Source organism: Penicillium digitatum, chromosome 6 (genome assembly GCF_016767815.1).
Source record: "Penicillium digitatum chromosome 6, complete sequence".
In the NCBI taxonomy this organism is placed as follows: Eukaryota; Fungi; Ascomycota; class Eurotiomycetes; order Eurotiales; family Aspergillaceae; genus Penicillium; species Penicillium digitatum.
This window is the reverse complement of record NC_089389.1, coordinates 1102672-1121978: the sequence shown is the minus strand read 5'-3', so window position 1 is coordinate 1121978 and position 19307 is coordinate 1102672. Positions and strand designations below refer to the sequence as shown.

General features: G+C 48.9%; 12 protein-coding genes across 12 annotated transcripts; 7 read left to right on the top strand and 5 right to left on the bottom strand.

Moving 5' to 3' along the window:
* Nucleotides 1–135: 135 nt before the first annotated feature.
* On the top strand, nucleotides 136–1863 carry Pdw03_5411 (RNA helicase, ATP-dependent DEAH box, HrpB type; the record flags this gene model as incomplete). The annotated part of the gene is made up of 3 exons (XM_014683415.1): nucleotides 136–176; nucleotides 229–301; nucleotides 352–1863. The coding sequence occupies 3 exons, from the start codon at nucleotides 136–138 to the stop codon at nucleotides 1861–1863; spliced, it is 1626 nt and encodes a 541-aa protein (XP_014538901.1).
* Nucleotides 1864–2645: 782 nt separating this feature from the next.
* Pdw03_5410 (Mitochondrial tricarboxylate transporter (Ctp), putative) lies at nucleotides 2646–3960 on the top strand (the record flags this gene model as incomplete). The annotated part of the gene is made up of 9 exons (XM_014683416.1): nucleotides 2646–2678; nucleotides 2732–2786; nucleotides 2839–2859; nucleotides 2909–3040; nucleotides 3089–3236; nucleotides 3284–3541; nucleotides 3615–3650; nucleotides 3703–3852; nucleotides 3903–3960. 9 exons carry the CDS (start codon nucleotides 2646–2648, stop codon nucleotides 3958–3960), a joined length of 891 nt encoding a protein of 296 aa, XP_014538902.1.
* A 65-nt stretch (nucleotides 3961–4025) lies between these two features.
* Nucleotides 4026–5375, bottom strand: Pdw03_5409 (Mitochondrial translation release factor (RF-1), putative; the record flags this gene model as incomplete). The annotated part of the gene is made up of 3 exons (XM_014683417.1): nucleotides 4026–5027; nucleotides 5074–5246; nucleotides 5294–5375. The coding sequence occupies 3 exons, from the start codon at nucleotides 5373–5375 to the stop codon at nucleotides 4026–4028; spliced, it is 1257 nt and encodes a 418-aa protein (XP_014538903.1).
* A 279-nt stretch (nucleotides 5376–5654) lies between these two features.
* Pdw03_5408 (Heat shock protein DnaJ, N-terminal) lies at nucleotides 5655–7247 on the top strand (the record flags this gene model as incomplete). The annotated part of the gene is made up of 2 exons (XM_014683418.1): nucleotides 5655–6623; nucleotides 6672–7247. 2 exons carry the CDS (start codon nucleotides 5655–5657, stop codon nucleotides 7245–7247), a joined length of 1545 nt encoding a protein of 514 aa, XP_014538904.1.
* Nucleotides 7248–7469: 222 nt separating this feature from the next.
* Pdw03_5407 (Protein-L-isoaspartate(D-aspartate) O-methyltransferase) lies at nucleotides 7470–8238 on the bottom strand (the record flags this gene model as incomplete). Its single annotated transcript, XM_014683419.2, has 2 exons — nucleotides 7470–8084; nucleotides 8137–8238. 2 exons carry the CDS (start codon nucleotides 8236–8238, stop codon nucleotides 7470–7472), a joined length of 717 nt encoding a protein of 238 aa, XP_014538905.2.
* Nucleotides 8239–8759: 521 nt separating this feature from the next.
* Nucleotides 8760–9540, top strand: Pdw03_5406 (uncharacterized protein; the record flags this gene model as incomplete). Its single annotated transcript, XM_014683420.1, has 2 exons — nucleotides 8760–8907; nucleotides 8963–9540. 2 exons carry the CDS (start codon nucleotides 8760–8762, stop codon nucleotides 9538–9540), a joined length of 726 nt encoding a protein of 241 aa, XP_014538906.1.
* Nucleotides 9541–9900: 360 nt separating this feature from the next.
* Pdw03_5405 (Dihydrolipoamide succinyltransferase, putative) lies at nucleotides 9901–11827 on the bottom strand (the record flags this gene model as incomplete). The annotated part of the gene is made up of 11 exons (XM_014683421.1): nucleotides 9901–9945; nucleotides 9995–10066; nucleotides 10117–10184; nucleotides 10238–10292; nucleotides 10346–10405; nucleotides 10462–10854; nucleotides 10911–11243; nucleotides 11310–11365; nucleotides 11419–11490; nucleotides 11544–11602; nucleotides 11658–11827. The coding sequence occupies 11 exons, from the start codon at nucleotides 11825–11827 to the stop codon at nucleotides 9901–9903; spliced, it is 1383 nt and encodes a 460-aa protein (XP_014538907.1).
* Nucleotides 11828–12278: 451 nt separating this feature from the next.
* On the top strand, nucleotides 12279–12731 carry Pdw03_5404 (LYR family protein; the record flags this gene model as incomplete). The annotated part of the gene is made up of 4 exons (XM_014683422.1): nucleotides 12279–12298; nucleotides 12347–12479; nucleotides 12530–12650; nucleotides 12706–12731. The coding sequence occupies 4 exons, from the start codon at nucleotides 12279–12281 to the stop codon at nucleotides 12729–12731; spliced, it is 300 nt and encodes a 99-aa protein (XP_014538908.1).
* A 504-nt stretch (nucleotides 12732–13235) lies between these two features.
* On the bottom strand, nucleotides 13236–13748 carry Pdw03_5403 (Histone H2A; the record flags this gene model as incomplete). Its single annotated transcript, XM_014683423.1, has 3 exons — nucleotides 13236–13288; nucleotides 13346–13638; nucleotides 13696–13748. 3 exons carry the CDS (start codon nucleotides 13746–13748, stop codon nucleotides 13236–13238), a joined length of 399 nt encoding a protein of 132 aa, XP_014538909.1.
* Nucleotides 13749–14324: 576 nt separating this feature from the next.
* Pdw03_5402 (Histone H2B) lies at nucleotides 14325–14919 on the top strand (the record flags this gene model as incomplete). The annotated part of the gene is made up of 3 exons (XM_014683424.1): nucleotides 14325–14499; nucleotides 14569–14640; nucleotides 14741–14919. 3 exons carry the CDS (start codon nucleotides 14325–14327, stop codon nucleotides 14917–14919), a joined length of 426 nt encoding a protein of 141 aa, XP_014538910.1.
* A 304-nt stretch (nucleotides 14920–15223) lies between these two features.
* On the bottom strand, nucleotides 15224–16756 carry Pdw03_5401 (Autophagy cysteine endopeptidase Atg4, putative; the record flags this gene model as incomplete). Its single annotated transcript, XM_066101050.1, has 7 exons — nucleotides 15224–15227; nucleotides 15295–15660; nucleotides 15717–15800; nucleotides 15906–15944; nucleotides 15993–16161; nucleotides 16260–16559; nucleotides 16618–16756. 7 exons carry the CDS (start codon nucleotides 16754–16756, stop codon nucleotides 15224–15226), a joined length of 1101 nt encoding a protein of 366 aa, XP_065957990.1.
* A 580-nt stretch (nucleotides 16757–17336) lies between these two features.
* Nucleotides 17337–19216, top strand: Pdw03_5400 (D111/G-patch; the record flags this gene model as incomplete). The annotated part of the gene is made up of 3 exons (XM_014683427.2): nucleotides 17337–17391; nucleotides 17447–18713; nucleotides 18763–19216. 3 exons carry the CDS (start codon nucleotides 17337–17339, stop codon nucleotides 19214–19216), a joined length of 1776 nt encoding a protein of 591 aa, XP_014538913.2.
* Between the last annotated feature and the right edge of the window lie 91 nt (nucleotides 19217–19307).

Here is a 19307-nt window from a genome sequence, read left to right as displayed (position 1 = left end):
TTTCGTCACCTTCAAACTCTTCCGAAAAATTCCTCTTCCAATTTCTGCGCACATCCTTCCACATACACACTCTTGATCGCAAACAAAATCGGTCACCTCACTTGCTTCCCAGCTCCTTAGCACCTTATCGTCACAATGGCCGACGCGCTTGCTGCACAACTCGGCAATTCTAAGCTGTAAGTCGATCTTACTTTTTTTCAGATCCTCAAAAAAATCTGACTTGACCAGGGAAGGAACCTCAGAGCAAAGACTGCAGGACACATTGAAACTCCCACCTAAAGATGCTCGCCCACAAACTGAGGTGAGCATTTTATTGGTGTCAATCAATTTCAAAACACTGACTCTGAATAGGATGTCACTGCTACAAAAGGCCTCGAGTTCGAGGACTTTTACATCAAACGTGAACTTATGATGGGCATTTTTGAGGCTGGATTTGAAAAGCCCTCCCCTATCCAAGAAGAGACGATACCAGTTGCCCTCACAGGTAGAGACATCTTGGCTCGAGCTAAGAACGGCACTGGAAAGACCGCTGCTTTTGTTATCCCCACACTCGAGCGCATTAACCCCAAAAGTACAAAGACCCAGGCCTTGATCCTGGTCCCCACACGAGAGCTCGCCCTCCAGACATCACAGGTCTGCAAGACCCTAGGCAAACACCTCGGTATCAATGTTATGGTTACCACTGGTGGAACGGGTTTGATGGACGACATTATTCGGTTGAATGACCCTGTTCACATTCTTGTGGGAACCCCCGGACGGGTGCTGGATTTGGCTAGCAAAGGTGTCGCCGACTTGGCCGAATGCCCGACTTTTGTGATGGACGAAGCAGACAAATTGCTGTCTCCTGAGTTTACTCCTGTCATTGAGCAACTTATGTCCTTCCACCCCAAGGATCGCCAAGTCATGCTCTTCAGTGCCACTTTCCCTTTGATTGTCAAGTCATTCAAGGACAAACATATGCGCAACCCTTATGAGATCAACCTTATGGATGAACTTACCCTACGCGGTATCACCCAGTACTATGCTTTTGTCGAGGAGAAGCAGAAGGTTCACTGCTTGAACACTCTTTTCTCCAAGCTTCAAATCAACCAGTCGATCATTTTCTGCAACTCAACCAATCGGGTTGAGCTTCTGGCCAAAAAAATCACCGAACTCGGCTATTCGTGCTTTTATTCTCATGCTCGGATGCTTCAACAGCACCGTAACCGAGTCTTCCATGACTTCCGCAACGGCGTATGCCGCAACTTGGTTTGCTCTGACCTGTTGACTCGCGGTATCGACATTCAAGCAGTCAACGTTGTGATCAACTTTGATTTCCCGAAGAACGCGGAGACCTATCTTCACCGTATCGGTCGTTCAGGTCGTTTCGGACACTTGGGACTCGCCATTAACCTCATCAACTGGGAGGATCGGTTCAATCTGTACAAGATTGAGCAAGAACTGGGCACCGAAATCCAGCCAATCCCTCAGAATATTGACAAGAAGCTTTATGTCTATGATTCTCCCGAGAACATCCCTCGGCCGATATCCAACCCTCTACCCCAGACTGGAGCTGGATCCGTGAACATGAACGGAGACCGTCAACCTCGCCGGAACAATCACAATGGCCAACCGCAAATCCAACAGCACGGTCAACAGCACGGTCAACAGCACGGTCAACAGCACGGTCAACAGCACGGTCAACAGCACGGTCAACAGCACGGTCAACAGCAAGGTGGACAACATGGCCAATACTACAATAATCGGGGACGCAGTTCTTACCGTGGTCGTGGACAGGGTCAACGTCGTGGGGCACAAAATGACGCCAACCGGATCGCCTTCGGTCAACCAAATCCGGGACAATCCCAAGCGCCCATCTCTTAGGCCAAACACCCCCGAGCAACAACTTTTTCATATCGCTGCGCTTTGGTTTCCCGAGTTCTCTTCTGTTCTGCCCTATCTTCGAGATCCTGTCGGGCTATCACGGCATTGATCATCCGGTTATAATGATACGGGAGTGCAATGTATCATATGTCTTTTCCGTTCCGGTCCCTTGTCCTATGAGTAGGATTCTTGAGGAAAATGCATTTTTGGCGCCTACGCTCTTCGTTCCCGAGGCTGAATTCTGTGTTTCGTGGATTTCCAAGGCAAATGGCGTTCCACGGGATAAGCGTCTAGTGCAATTTTTTCCCGGGGCTCTTTTTTCTTATGTTCCCTATGCTATGAGCGATGATCTCACCCTTTAACCTTTTGTTGGCAGCCCCGAAGTCCTCCCACCAATCTGCCATGCTTGACCTCACTCCTGTCTACACTCACTTTGTGAGATTACCCGTTATTATAGACACGGTGAACACCACTCTCACCCTCAAAAAAAAACCAGAAGAAAAAAAAGAAAAAAAACTGGAGGAGCACTAGTTGCTGAACGAATCTAAGTAGATTCAGCTAGTGAATTGACAATATCTCTCCACGTTGTTCCCACTGTTGTAAGTTGTAGGATTTGAGTGACCTAAAACAGATTTATATGAGAGTTATATAAATGCACTAATCTCCCTGGCTGATTCTTTACATCATCCAACATCGACTGCGGTATTGGCACGTGCTGGAGGCCGTACATCGCTAGATCTCCGATATTCGGCGACTACAATTCCTCAGAACTACGAAAAAAGATGGCGATGGTGAATAAGGATCAAAAGGCAAAGGTTTATTCTCTGGTCAATTGATCTATCCTGCTTGAAGCTCACCACTAAAATAGCCCAGCGCCCTTCGCTCCATCCTTGCGGGGTCCACCGCTGGAGCCGTGGAGATTGGTAAGGAGCTCAATGACCCCCTACCAGGCCACAAGCTAACCGTATATTACAGCGATCACATACCCGGCCGAATGTATAATCCCTCCAAACATCTGACAACCAATGTTGCTAATACGCTGCAGTTGCGAAGACCCGAACTCAACTCAATCGCCAGCTTACCCACGGCCAAAAGCTGCCATGGCCACCGTTCGGGCGCCAGTGGTATGCAGGATGTACAACACTGATTATCGGAAACTCGCTCAAGGCTGGAATTCGTGCGTGTACGCCTCGCGATTGTGTGGACTGCCGCTGATACACAGTAGGATTCGTCGCTTTCGATGCCATAAAATCAGTTCTCCAGGATGAGAATGGCAAGATCTCAGGACCAAGGACGGTTGTTGCTGGATTTGGTGCTGGATTCACCGAGTCTCTTTTCGCCGTCACTCCCTTTGAAAGCATTAAGACTCAATTGTAAGTTCCCATCGTATCTCTGATTGGCTCTACTGACCAAACTATAGGATCGACGACCGGAAGGCTGCCAACCCTCGGATGCGCGGTTTCTTGCACGGTAGCAAGCTCATTTTCAATGAAAGAGGTGTCAAGGGCTTCTTCCAAGGCTTTGTCCCCACTACAGCAAGACAGGCCGCCAACTCGGCAACCCGATTCACAGCCTACACAACATTGAAGCAGTTTGCAGAGGGCTATACGGCGCCGGGCGAAAAGCTGGGCACTGCAGCCACCTTTGGAATTGGTGGGATTGCAGGGCTCATCACTGTGTAAGACTTAATTCCTGACAAATGTGAAGAGAAGGGGGGAGAGAAAGGACAAATCCAAACTGACATGAATCAGTTATGTGACCCAACCATTGGACACGGTCAAGACAAGGTCAATACCCCTACGTGCTAACGATACATATGGAAGGTACTAACGATGTCAGAATGCAATCACTTGAGGCCAGCAAGCATTACAAGAACAGCATCGTTTGCGCAACAAGAATCGTCAAGGATGAAGGTATCTTAACTTTGTGGTCTGGCGCTATGCCACGACTTGCGAGATTGATCATGAGTGGAGGAATTGTATTCACCATGTTTGTGACCGACCCAAGTCATAGTATGAAAGTTGCTAACTGGTTGACAGGTATGAGAAGGCTATGGATGGACTGGACTTGTTGGATCCGGAGCGAAAGTATTTGTAGAACACGAATAGAGTCGAGCCTCAATAAAAAACATGGTATCTTTGTACATGAGAAAAATGACTCTGCTATTTACTCTTTGCTTTTGCCATGTCTTCGGCAACCATGGCCTCAACTTCACCTTCAGCCATCCAGGTCCGCACACTGTCCATAACAGCGTCCAAACCATCACCACCATCAAGAATACTATCCAGATTATGGATCGTGATGCCTGTACGATGGTCAGTGCAGCGACTTTGACCAAAATTGTAGGTTCTGATCTTATCCCCTCGGCCCATTTTGGCCACGCCACCCAGTATACCTCGTCTGAGCTGCATAAGCTCTTGCTCACGGGCTTCCTGCCGGGCTTCGGCCAGCTTTGCCCGAAGCATCTGCCACGCCTTTCTCCGATTGGCCTGCTGGGACCGTTCGTCTTGCATGGAGACAACCGTATGCGTGGGGATATGGGTTAGTCGAATGGCGGACTCGGTTTTGTTGACGTGTTGCCCACCAGCACCTCCAGCCCTCATCTTTTCAACCCGCACATCTTGTGGGTCGATATAGTAATCGCTATTTGGATCTTCAAAGTTCAGTGCATTATCCACCTCACTACCGTCCTCTGGGAAACTCGGCAATACCATTACGCTGACGGCACTGGTATGGGTGCGACCCTTGGTCTCGGTTGCGGGTACTCTCTGCACCCTGTGCACCCCCGATTCGGTTCGTAATATCTCATATGCACCATTGGCTTCAATTTCAATTACCGCTTCACTGAGACGGTCGTCGGATGGGCCGACCTCTGTGTCCTGTTTCAAGATTGTTGGGCGGAGGCCCCTTCGGGAGCAAAAGGCAACATACATCCGTAACATCTCAAACGCGAACAAGCCTGCTTCATCTCCGCCTGCGCCGGGTCGGATTTCAAGCAAGCAAGGAAGGTCTGCAAAAGGATGTCGCGGAACGAGAGCCTTCTTCAGTCGGTCTGATATTGTAGGCAAGGCATCGCGACTAATCTCAAGGTCGTCTGTTGCCAAAGACCGTATTTCGGCATCGGTGTTTGGATCGGTAAGTAGAGATTTGAGCTCGACAATAGACTAGCAGAATTAGTAGGGCTCCAGTGAAGGTCTCCAAGGCACATACATCGTTGGTTTTGATCCATTCTTTCAAGGTATTCGCAACCGGTGCCAGTTCTCCGGCTCGTTTGGCAGTTTTTGCGTCAAAGGACTCCTCCAGTCGCTCTACAAGTTTTGTATGTTCAGCCGCAAGTAGGCGGGCTCTGGTTAAAAGAGCTGGAGACAAGGCAGAATCGGATGCTTGGTCGCAATTAGCATTAATCAGAAAGCAACCACGCTGATCGTACCGGTATGTACACCTCGCAAAGGCAACAGTTTCAGACCAAGCTTAGGCCGAAAGAAAATTCGACATTTTAACTTGACGAGCATACTTCAAGTCAGAGTGATGAAGACCGAAATTCGGAGTGAAAGCGATTGGAGACAATTCCATGTCACATGACGATAACGGAACAACACGAAACGTAAAGGCCACGGAGTATGAACATGTGCTCCTCCAACTTCAGATTCCTTGTTGTTTTTTGCACTTTGCTATTTTGATTTTGTTTTTGGATTATGCTCCTCTAATTGCACTTTTATGGACACTGATTTTTCATCAAATTCTTTATTCATACCTCCCATTACTGTCCCATTACTGCGCATACGTCCAAGATGCTCGTTTCCTTGGAATCACTCGCGGCCTTTCTAGCTTGTCTCTCGTCTGGATACGCCCTTCAAATTCCTTCAGATACACCTCTCTCTGAGTTGATCTCTTCCGCCAAGGCCCACCTCGCGCAGGGCTCACCCCGAGATGCCGTGTTATACTTCGACGCCGCCGTTTCGCGCGACCCAACCAACTATATCACCATCTTTCAACGGGGTGCGGCATATCTTTCTATCGGCAAAAACTCACAAGCCTCAAGTGACTTTGATCGAGTTCTAGAACTCAAGCCGGATTTCGAGGGCGCTCTTCTACAGCGATCTCGCCTAAACGCACGCTCCGCGCATTGGCAAGAGGCCTTGCAGGATCTCGAGCGGGCCGGAAAGAAGTCGACGGATGATTACAGGGAATTAGAAGCCGCACGTGATGCGGCCACCTTGGCTCTCAATGCCGAAAAGCAAGGCGCTTGGGAGACATGTGTCTCCGAGGCAAATGTGGCCATCCTGAAGGCAAATACGGCGCTTCCTCTACGGCAGGCCCGAGCCCATTGTCACTTTGAAAAGGGCGAGACGGAAGAAGGGCTTAGCGATTTAGCACATGTTTTGCAAATGTCCCCGAGCTTGGTCGAACCTCACCTGCAAATGTCATCCATGCTGTTCTACTCTCTCGGAGACAGTGACCGTGGCCTTACTCAAATTCGAAAATGCCTCCATGCTGATCCAGACTCGAAACCGTGCAACCGTCTCTATCGACGTGAACGGAAGCTTGCCAAGCAACTAGAAACATTGCAAACTGCCCTGGGCGCACACAAATTCAGCAATGCTGCAAAACTCATGGTCGGCGATGGTGAATCCGGTGGACTGATTATAGACGTCAAGGCCGATGTTGAAGAAGCAAGACAGGCTAACCATATTCATCGCCTGGCACCAAATAATCTTTACACATTCCTAGTCGAGAAGACCTGCGAGGCTTACCGTGAAGTGAGTACCCACGTCAGATAGCCTGGTTTCCATCACTAACATACCCAGATGCGTATGATCAAAAAGGCTGGTCCTTTTTGCGCCGAAGCTCTCCAGCTTGTTCCTCACTCGCTTGCCGGGCTCCTGTATAAAGCACAGACTGCTTTGGACGAGGATCGATTCGAGGACGCCATACGTACGCTCGAATTAGCCAAGGAACATCATCCAAGTTCGGAAGAGGCGCAATCCCTCCAACAAAAGGCACAGACCCTACTCAAGCGCTCCAAGCAGAAAGATTATTACAAGGTCCTTGGTATTAGCCGTGATGCGGATGATCGGACGATCAAGCGCGCGTACCGCCAGCTAGTGAAGCAACACCACCCAGATAAGGCCAATTCCCAGGGTGTAAGCAAGGAAGAGGCAGAGAAAAAGATGGCGGCTATTAATGAAGCCTATGAAGTTCTATCTGACTCCGAACTCCGGACACGGTTTGACAACGGTGACGATCCCAATGATCCTGAATCGCAACAGCGAGGCAGTCAGTTCCAGGGCAACCCATTTGGTGGCGGTGGTCAACAGTTCTTCTTCCAACAGGGTGGTCCACAATTCCAGGGAGGTTTCAAGTTCCCTGGTGGCTTCCGCTAATTGGGTTATCTTTTGCTGTGGACTCAACCAAAGGTGTTCGTGGAGTTTTTCTTGATGTATTTCGCTGAATATGAAGTTTTTGAGGCTCCGATGAGAAACAAGTATAGGAAAGCACACAAACTCATATTGTCATTAATTTATTAATTTTTTATCCTTTCCAAGTAAAGGGCATATAAAATTAAAAAAAAATCAAAAATCAAAATGGGCTTTGGATTTCACGTCTCATCCTCGTGGAGCATCCGTCAAGGGCACGTAGCTGACTTGGAAAACCTTTTCCTCGTGAATGGATCCGTCTTCCTTTTTATCCACCACCCAGATGTATTGACCCCCATTGAGACTATCAATAGCACTCTCGTCGTCTTCTGATTCTACCGGGATAAAGAGTCTCCCAGGAGCACGCAACTGATCCACCAGAGTTGGATGAAGCTTGTCGGCCGCGGCGCCAACGTGGATGGCGTCGTACGGTGCACCTTCTTTCCATCCAAGCCGTCCATCGCCAGTGATAAACTTGACCGTTGTGGATGCTTGGAACTCACTGCCTTGTTTGGACTTGTCCATGTTGGTACGAGCCAGCTCTGTCAGCTCAGGGATATGGTCAATGCCAATCACCTGTCCCTGGGCGTCGGCGGATGAACTAGTCACTAAATTGGCCAGGACATGGGTCAAGTATCCTGAACCAGATCCAATATCCAACACTCTAGCACCTGGTTTGAGGTAATTAATCAGATACTCACATGCATGACCGTGCATGTGTGGTGCTGATATGGTGGCCCCATATCCAATGGGTTGAGGCGAGTCCGAATACGGCCGTGATGGAGCATAGTGAGCTCGATCAACCTTGGTCATGGTTAGAAATGATATTGAAACAAATTTGAATCCATTTTCTCACTCTTATCATGGCATCTCTCACACGCTCATTTTTGATCAATTCAGCCTTGAACAAGTTCTCAATCAACTCGGTGTTGGTGGATCCAGAACAGTACCACGCCATAGTAGCCCGTGTTGCTATGCTGAAGCTCAGTTTTGGTTTTGTATGTAAAATAAGCATAGGTGGGAGGGTGTTGAATGGGTGAAAGGGAAGAATTGCAAGTGTGTTTGGATCAATTACATAGCATGTACACATGTGTAACTCTTCTGGATGATTATATATAGATGACGCCATGAGATCCGCATTCACCATATATGACACTTCCAGTCCCTACAGCTGAATCTATATGTGTGGACATTTATCCCTAACTCCACACATAGTATAAGTCTTCATGTAACCCTAGTAGATATTTCAAGAGTGCAGCTCTGCTCTGTAAAACCGTAGAATGTCATACGAATCACGTGTGCGCACGTGAAGGTGATGTCATTCTACCCATGCGGGCATTGGCTTCGACTAAACGCGTCGACTAAGCGCGTTGGCACAATCGCCGTGAGAACAGCTGCACTTCTAGGGTACCATGGACCCCTCTATGACTGTTCACATGTTTTTCATTTGATACCCTCCACTTCAGTGTTGACTTCAAAATGGCGGAACGAAACCCTAGCACTCGAGCCACCGTGGATCTGCTGATCCTTGACTACATGGTCTGCATGTGTACCAGTGGCATACTAGAAGCAATTTGCCAAGCAAGACCAACCGAGGACATTGAAAGGCTTGCGCTTTTGGTGGAACGTAAGTACCAGAACTTCCCAGCAAAGGATCCTTTTTATCCTGACCACGGCTCTAGAATTCCACCAGCGGCTTCTGGGTCATTGTCTCGACGGCCCCTTGCCCTGGGACCTGGACTTCAAATTACGCATTTTCTACCTGTCCAATCTGTTTCTCCACTGGCACCCCCCCAAAGATCGTGACCTCGGTCACTTTGTGCCTCTGTCTGATATCGCAGTTCAGTTCATGGACTTCTGTCAATCGGCAGTCGCCCACGTATCCCGAAGACGCTGGTTCGACCTTGGTGCCCACTTCATGGTTCATGCAATGCTGGAAGAACATGTGCGCTTCCCAGAACAGCTCCACAGACTCTGCAACTGGAGAACTAATGACAGTGATCTCGACATATGGTGGGAGGTCAGCCGTACTATGTTCCTGGAGTACATGCCACCCCCATTTGGTACTGCGGATCTAAAAAGCCGAGAGGAGCTCGATGAGGTGTGGCCTCTCCAATGGTTACAGCATCGATATGTCGATTTCTGCGAGGATCTCATGGAGGTCCTGGATGCACCTCTTCTTCTTCAGCTGGAGCATGGTCAACTGGAAGGGTTGACCCGGGAGGAGACACAGCGGGTTCGAGAATACTGTGGGGTTTAATAGTCTTACCTAAATCATGCGAGGACATGCCCTCCTACCTAACCCACGTGTAACGATGCCAACCCAAGCGGATACATGAGGTGAGCTAACATCGCGAACACGAGTTGTTTGAAGTGCAATACCATGTATACCAATTCGATCACCATATTGACCGTTCAATCTCAAACATAGTTCAACGGCCCATCAAGATCGCAAGCTTCACACCTAACAAAAGAATAGTTCTTAGAGCCCAACCATAAGACCAGTCCTTGACATGGCATTTAAATCTTGGAACATAATAATTTACAAAGGGCGCAAGGCCGCTCCAGGTACGAAAACATAGATTAAAAAAAAGGGCGCGTGACAAAACACTCATGCTACCTAGCCAAGCAGCATGCGCCGAGGGTCCTCAATATACTCCTTGACCTACGATGAAGTTAGTGATTGGTTCGGGTGGACAAGGAGGTAGACATACCTTCACAAGGAAAGTGACGGCCTCGCGACCATCCAGGAGACGGTGGTCGTAGGTAAGAGCCAGATACATCATCTAGAAAATTAGTAAACCGAAGAAACAGTGATTGAATTGCCTGTACGTACGGGACGGATCTCGACCTTGCCGTTCACAGCGACAGGCTTGTCCTTAATGGCGTGGAGTCCCAAGACAGCTAGACAAATTAGATGGGAACCATTAAAAAAAAATGAGTACCAGAGAACTGACCTGTTTGGGGGACGTTGATGATAGGTGTACCCATTAGCGAGCCAAAGACACCACCCTGGGATAAGTTAGCCGGGTTGTTCTTGACCGCAAAAGACAGGGAAAACGTACGTTGCTGATTGTAAAGGTACCACCGGCCATGTCTTCAATGGTCAACTTGTTGTCACGAGCCTATTACAGGTCAGTAAACTGCACATACTCCCACCCCCGGAGGAAGAACTGCTCACCTTCTTTCCGAGATCGGCAATGGCCTTCTCGATTCCGACAAGATCCTTGCCTTCACTGTTACGAACAACGGGGGTCACAAGACCTTTCTCGGTGGCGACTGCAACGCTGATGTCAACGTAGTCGCGGTAGACAATGGTGTCACCGCCATTAGGACCCTCAATGGAAGCGTTGACGGCGGGGATATCCTTCATGGCAAGCACACAAGCACGGGAGAAAGCGCTCATGAAACCAAGCTTCACACCAGTCTTCTTGAGCACATCGTCCTTGTACAATTTCCGGAACTCCATCAGCGAGGACATGTCAACCTCGTTGAAAGTGGTGAGAGAAGCGGCGGTGTTCTGGGACTGCTTCAGGCGCTCGGCAATACGCAGACGCATACGGTTCATTTTGACCTGGACCAAAAATTAGCTCTAAGTCAAGATCGAAGGCCTATAGGCGGTCAACATACCCGGCGTTCCTCGCGACCACCAAGAGCTGGCTGTTCAGTGGTTTGGGGCTTGGATTCCGCCTTGGGAGCCTCCTTAGGGGGCGCAGCCTTCTTAGGTTCGGGCTCCTTGGGCTTCTCTGTCTCGATCGGGGCGGGCGAAGCATCCTTCTTGGGCTCAGACTCCTCAGGTTCGGGTTCCTTGGTCTTCTCGGCACCCTCGTCCTTCTTTCCGCCTTCAGGAGCGGCGCCAAGCTCGATCTTGACGAGATCTTGGCCGACAGTAACGGTATCTTCCTCGTTCACAAGGAACTCCTTGATGGTACCAGACTCCGGGGCATTAACCGAAACATCAATCTAACAGAAAATCTATGTTAGCAACAGTGCTAGCCGTGAAGGGTGGGAGCATAGTCGAGATTTTACCTTGTCTGTTTCAATTGTCGCAATCTCCTCGTCGCGCTCGACGAAATCGCCAACCTCTACACCAGAATAAGTAAATATCAAATGTTTAATCACGGCCAAGGCACCATACGTTTTGAGAATTGCTTGAGGGTACCCTCTGTAATCGACTCAGCCATGCTGGGGACCTTGATGATGGAGTCGGCTAAGCACTATTAGCAATTGGACAATAAGAAAGCTTGAGGAAAAAGCTTTTACCATAGGTGCGAAGTTGGTGGCCTCCCAGAGGACCAAGATTGAGCCGCGAGACATTGACGCTATAGGGTTGTATGAGCTAAAATTGCGACGGGTGGTAATGACATGGATACTTACCCCGAGGAAGAGACCTGCAACAAGCCTGAAGCTGAGCGAGCTGAAATCTTCCGCGTGAGGGTAGACAATCCCTTGACATTGCGGAACTGGCTTGGTGCCCGAGGAGCGGTTCTGGCCACAGCCGAGAAGCGCTGGCCCGAGAGGCGCGCAATAGAGATTCGAGAAGCCATGATGAGTTTAAAAAGAGGTGAATCAGCTGGAAAAAGCCGAACCGGTTTCGTGAGACCAAGAAAAAGCTTCGACTCTAAATATTAGAGGAAGCAAAGGAGATGAAGCTCGGATTAGATCGGGCCCTAAGGTAAACCGGGTACCCTTCCGGCAGAGGCGGACTATTCTTCTTGCACTACGGTGACGGAGTGAGGCCATTCAGGCAATTTGCAATACGGGGGCGGGCGGTGACCATTTGTGCAAGTTTATACCGAACGAATTAGGAAGCCCAGAATAGTCGACCTGACGACATTGAAACTCTCGACTCCAACATTTTGTTCACCAAGAACCCTATCAATTTCCAAGGTTGTCATTTTTGTTTGGTAGACCTGTTTCATCTGCAAATTTGCTTTCTTATTTTCCTTTTCATCTTTCAGTTGGCCGGAATTGGACCCGGGACAAAACTTGAGCACAATGTCCACCTCCGCTGTGAAGTGAGTTCGCTGGTGTCCCCTAGCGGACTGTTCACTCATCTATTATAGGTCGCTTTACCGGCGCTCTTTGAAACTATCTCTTGACTGGGCTGTCCAGCGGCAAGTCTGGCGTGGACAAGCAGTCTATATCCGGTCCCTTTTTGAGGCCAACAAGGACGTCCGCGATCCTCGCCAGCAACAGGTATGCAAAACTGTGAATTTTATGGTTGGTAAACCTAACACATGCTCTAGGTCTTGCTGCGTGAGACAGAGAAGCTTCTGGCCACCTGGAAGCACCCTGACCCATACCGGGCACCTACTGCTCCCGGCGGTAACAAATGGGAACGCAACCTCCCGGCCCCAATCCTGCCATGTACGTTCACGTCCCCAGGAAACCTTCGATCTGCATTAACCATGAGATTATATAGATGCCCAACCTCCCGCTGCACACTAAGCCAAATGATTATTGCAAAACACAATGTGAGACTTGGCCAATTGCAAACATGAACTATGCAGCATTTAGGTTTGCGTGTCTTTCCTGCAGATGTAGAATACACAATCGGAATCTAGCATCGACAATTTCATTCAATTAAATTAACTACCACAGGAGGAACAATTCGCCCAGAAACATTATTTACGTGATACAAGAATGGATGGAGCATTGAAGGCAAGTTGGTAAATTTAACACTTGAAAGACCTGGAGTTTTCATTGCTTTGGGCTCATGCCCAGGGCTAGTATCCGAAAGTTGAAATCCCTCAAGCGAGTTAAGGTCGTCGGTATCATTCCATGTCCGTAGACATAATGTACAACCAGGAAATTGATGAGAGAGAGGAAGAAAAAAAAAGAAAACGCAGAGCCATAACGTGCCCGTCCCATAACCCCATTATCGTGTCAAAGAACCAATCCGCGCCGGAAAAAAAAAACGAACAAACTGCGAGGAAAAAAAAGAGAGAGCCTTCACAGCTCCTGGCTACCCTTGCCGGCCTTGGGAGTCTTCTTGGGGAGAAGGTCTGGAGATTAAGTTAGTGTATATTACACAAAGATAGATTTAGATGACGAAGACGTACTCTGGTGGATGTTGGGAAGGACACCACCCTGTGCAATGGTGACATGACCCAGGAGCTTGTTCAGCTCCTCATCGTTGCGGATAGCAAGCTGAAGGTGACGGGGAATGATACGGGTCTTCTTGTTGTCACGGGCAGCGTTTCCAGCCAGCTCGAGAATTTCAGCAGCGAGGTACTCAAGAACAGCAGCGAGGTAAACGGGAGCACCGGCACCGACGCGCTGAGCGTAGTTTCCCTTGCGAAGCAGACGGTGGACACGGCCAACGGGGAACGCCAAACCAGCCTTGGAAGAACGACTGAAGATATTGATGTCAGTATTTAATATACAAAGACGCGAAATGTAAACAACTTACGACTGCGCATTCTTGCTGCCGCTAGCCTTGCCGCCAGACTTTCCGCCAGTCATTTTGATGGTTTGTTTTGGGGAAGGAAAGGGAGGGTCTTGGTGGGTGAGAAATTGAAGTCGTTTGGAGGTGGAGAGCTTGAGTTATGGTGTAAAGTCGCAGGAGCAGGTGTGAGAGCGTGTGGAAGCGGAGGGCCTTTATAAGGACGCGGTGAGGGTGACGTTGGGGCAGCATCAATGGGCCCTCCAGATCACGGTCTCGCTTAGATCTTGCAGCCAATGATCAATCAGATCAGACATTCCCCTTCAGGAATGGTGTGATAATATGTTTCCATTACCATACCTGACAGTCAGCTGAGCGTGAACATAACCCACCTTTCCCACCTTAAGACGCGTCAATGTCAGTTTGATCATACAGATCATACCAGGTTGTTACAGTATTGAAATTCGGCCTCCTTTGCACCCCCTCCAGGATCAACCGGCCTTTGGAACACGAGTATAAAGACGCTGTCTCCCCTCGTCACCGCGTCTCTCTAACTTCACCTTCCACATATCATCTCTGTTTCCCAACCACACGTTTCATTCATCTTTACTCTTTACTCTTCCACCTTTAAAACCGACTTTTCAACTACATTCAAAATGCCCCCTAAGGCCGCTGAGAAGAAGCCCTCCACTGGTGGCAAGGCCCCTGTTGGCGGGAAAGCCCCTGCTGAGAAGAAGGAGGCTGGCAAAAAGACTGCCAGCGCTGCCACCGGCGAGAAGAAGAAGCGCGGCAAGACCCGCAAGGAGACTTACTCTTCTTACATCTACAAGGGTGGGTTATTTTTTGAAATACAGTATCCATTTCCATAAGAACGCGTCAATACTTACTATACATTTCTAGTCCTCAAGCAGGTCCACCCCGACACTGGTATCTCCACTCGTGCTATGTCCATCCTGAACTCCTTCGTCAACGGTATGTTCTTTCTTCGCGCAGACTTCCCCGGATGAGGGGGGGGAATTGCGTTTACGCGTTTTATTATCAATTCAAACATTCTGACTTGTTCCTTTTCCAGACATTTTCGAGCGTGTGGCTACCGAGGCCTCCAAGTTGGCTGCTTACAACAAGAAGTCTACTATCTCCTCCCGGGAGATCCAGACCTCCGTGCGCCTTATCCTCCCCGGTGAGCTTGCCAAGCACGCCGTCTCTGAAGGCACCAAGGCTGTGACCAAGTACTCTTCTTCCGCCAAATAAGCGGCTTCTTTTACGTTTTCTTTCCAGCTTGCTTTTGTTTTTACTGCCTCTTGATCTGTTATGGGCTCTGAGGCGGTCGGTTATGGGTGTTTTGCGGGTTTCTAATGCGTCATGGGATGGCTTGAATTTTCTTTTCCCCGATGGGTGATTTTTTTTTGAATGGTTACCACTCGATACGTGAATGCGGTGTAACATAACTCGGGTCTGGGGCAGGCATGGATTGGCCTCCCCCTACTAGAACGCGAAATTCCAAATGCTTAATTGCATTGCATCATGATTCTATTTCTCTCTTTTCTGGTAAATTTTATCTGGGCGCGAATCAGAGAAAGAAAAAAGAAAAGGCTTCCTGCATCTCCTGGTTTGTCTACAACTCACTCAATCTCATCTGAATCGTCCAGTGCCTCAACTTCGTCCAGTGCCTCCGCTCGACCTTGGCCATTATCTGGCTGATGCTGACAGGGGAGCATGTGCACAATGGGCTGTCCAGGAGTGGATTGAACTCGTTTCTTCCAGTCAGCCCAGTCTTCTTCGTCCTTGATGAGAAATCCAATCAGCATGCTAGGATCCATGTCCTTGATATGGATTCTCCGTAGTCGGCTGGTGTAGTAGCTATCCAGTTCCTCTTGAGTGTAAAGCTCATCTGGTCGATAAGGTGTTGCAGGACGGGTGGTATGCGGATCAAGGAAAAAGAGGTGGCAGTCTTGAGCCCCTAAAAAGTAATGCGATGCCGATGGGCGTCCGCTGTTTTAATTAGCGCATGCTTGGTATCATATACACAAACAGATGCATGGACCAACCCTGCAATGCCAACGGATTGGGGATATGTCAATGCAGCTCGGAGTCCATCCCAGTACGCTGGAGTGACATTCTCGATCCCCAACCTGGTTCCAATCAGGATGAGTGTTGGTTGAATACAACCTGATCTGTCGTGGGAAACGTGTGCAAATTTGTCTTCGTATACATCCGATGTGTCATTGGTCACATACACCCTGAGTCGATGTGCCTCGCTTTGGGTTGAAAGTAGCCTATCACGATCAGCATCACTCTATTGCTCGGGTTTTGGCAACACGGACTGAATACACTTAGCAGTTGCCGACGGCCCAAACCATTCACCCGGGTATTTTCCGCATGATTCTGCACCGCGATTGACGAATTTATGTATAGAGAAGGGAGCCTCGGGGTGATCAGCGAACATCGATATTAGCTTTGACTCCTCCTCCTCTTTCTCCCCCCGGCGCCAGTCTATGCATAGTATGTCTGATTAACTCTGGTTTTTTGAGTGCTGGGGGTGGGTGGGTGGGTATGGGATTTTTTGTCACAGAATTAGACGCATCTCTCACCTCGCCCTAGTAGTAGAACTGAGAAAGCATTTGCTAAAAGGCTTTGTCCAGATCTGATCATGCAGCCCCATCCGGTATCTGATGTAAAGCCCTGGGGGTCCATCAGCTGACTTCTCAGACGCACTCCTAGTGTCAAGGAGGATATTGCTTCTGGTGACTTTGTTCGTGGGATCGGTGTGAAGTTTGATCGATATGTGATCCAGATCCTCGATTCAAAATCAGAAACAAAGGCATTTGGCCATGCTGTGTCGTTCAGTGTGCTTGCATCGGGCTGTCCTGAGGAGCTGTGCGGGTTGTTGGCTGTGTAGGTGGTTAAAGATGGGACATTAGGTTGCATATTCACTTCGGCAGGACTCACTGGCCGGGTCACTGAATGGTTGCGGGGGGGCATACTCCTTGCCCAGGCACCATATCGACGCCGCAGGTACATTGTTTGTGGGTTCTGGGTCCCAGAAATATTGGACTATACGTTTGCACTTTTCCATGTCCACGGTCATGGTTGGTGTCGATTTGCTGTGTTGGGTCTGTCGGAGGTATGGTGGCTTTCGGCATGAATGGGGTAAGTGATCCAATATTGGAGGTGAGTAGATATATCTCTCTCTCCCTATCCAACCTGAAAGCTGACTCGGAAATTTAAAACAAGTGTTCAACCTAGGTCACCGTAGAAAGAGCCAAGGAAAACCACAAACAAAAAGGAAGATGGTAAAGAAAAATGATGAAAATCGGTAAAAGCCCTAGATAAGTCGAATCTTCCCTTGCTAAAGACATGAATATGATATCCTGGTGAGGGGGAGTCTTCAGTCACGGGCTAAGACGTCACTACGGTGCATGCAATCTACACCCTATACTCTACAATTGTAATTGCCTCTTAGTTTTCGAAAAAAAAAAAAAGATAGAAAATCCTGAAAATCAATTACAAGAAAAACAAAATACACGTAGGTCTGATAAAACCCCTTCACGTTGTTATTAGTTACTTGGCTACAGGACATGTCCGTCACCGCCCAGACATGACCCAAAGGCAAATTAATTTCCCCCCTCATCACTTCCTCTTTCCATCAACAGATCACATTTACCTCCATGGCCCGCCATGGGAAAGGCAAGGCCCGTAACAGGCGGGCACCGACGATCAGAGGTACTTGGTGTGCTTCTATCTGTTTGATGGAAACTAACCAGTTCAAAAAATTCAGAAGATCCATTGCCACATCAGTTTACTATGCAGCAAGAAGCTCGGAATACAGAAACCCATCAGCGAGCATGGTCAGACAGCAACCTTCGACATAAATCCGTCCACTTTGTGAGCGCGGGAAGCCTGGAACCGACATTGGAACCGACACTAGAACAAGCAAACGAGGAGCAGGCAAAATCAGACACGGACCGGGAAAACCTAAATACCGACAAATTATCGGACAAAAAGGCTGATCCCGAAGTTCCGTTCTTCTTTGACTCACAGGGACAAGGGGTTGTTCGTACTGAGCACTCGGACCCAGTACTGCAGTCGAGCTTATCGGACATAGACGACTCGAGTGAGGATGAGGTTGTGTTCACTGGCCGCAGGAGGAACACAGTACCCGTTCTCCTCGAAATACACCAGAACGAGATTCAGCAAATTTCGCGGACGACTACTGTCGCAGTTGTGCAGAAATCACACACACTGACATTGAACCCTATGCTCCGGGATCCTTCGCCTGCCGCTATCACTACAGACAATCTTAAATCCAACACGGAGAGACCAGACTGGCCACTGGAAGAAGAGATAGACCCAATAGCCGACTATATTGCCAATATCGACAATGACTACCACGAGGAAGTGACATCCGGTGCAAGGATTGACCTAGAAGGTGGCATTGACGTCGAAAAAGCCTCAACGCAACTCGACCTGTCAGCCTCGAGCCCCACAAGCTCTAAAATTGGATCACCAAGATCATTAGCTCAAATGCAAATCGACACCGAACCTGATTCAATTCCACTAAGCAAAGATGACGAGGATGATATGGTCACATCTGGATCAGGCGATGACACTCTTGAAGGCTTTGTGCTGCTTGAGGACCCGGTAAACGGATATCTTGGGTACACCAAGAAGGGTTCCCGTTATGGAAAGCCTTCATTTCCATCAGCGTCGGCTTTTGCGGATGCCATTGAGTCTGATCCATATTTCGGGTTTGACATAATGGACTTTGATCGGTCAAGTCTACGGAAACAACCCAAGGGCAAACAGTCTATCTCCGACCTGGTACTATCCGACAGTGAATTCGAAATCGAGCTACAGGAGGAGGCCTGGCAGAACGACAGGACCAAAAAGAGGATACGGAAGAAAGAGCGGGCAGAGCTCCGGGCGCAAGGATTGCTGGGCAGGAAAGTAGGGAACGCAGACCTCAAGGTCAAGTACCCTAAGGAAATGAACATGGAGGAATTTATGACCGAGATTCGCTCATTCCTTATATCTCCTAAAAATTGGTTTGTTTTAGATCTGCTGATTCTCATTGACATAGCTAACTCAATATAGCCTGTCCTTGCCGCCCATGACCAAGCAACGCAGAAAGCTGATACATGAATTGGCCAATGCGCTGAATCTGAAATCACAGTCACGCGGCCATGGACTTTCTCGCTTCCCAGTTCTCAACAAGACGACGCGCACTCCGCGATACACACCAAAGACTATATCCAACGTTGACGATCTGTTATCTGGGAGGAGGTTCAACCGTCGGTTGTTCAAATCATGGGGCACGGAAGTGCCGAAATTCCCCCAAACCAAGCGTGGAAAGTCCGGTGCTACTTCATACATGGATGGTGATGTGGTTGGCGCCTCTGCTCCTGAAATTGGAGCTGAAAACCGAGGGCGGGCTATGCTGGAGAAAATGGGATGGAGTACAGGTACTGCTCTGGGTGCTGCTGACAACAAGGGAATCTTGCAGCCTGTCGCGCAGGTCGTAAAGAACTCACGGGCTGGGTTAGGTTAGAGGTTGGGTTTGTGTTAGAAAAAAGGGGAAGATCTCCCAGCCGGCATGCGCAGGCTTGTTAAAGCATAGAAAATAGAAATAAAAGACTTGA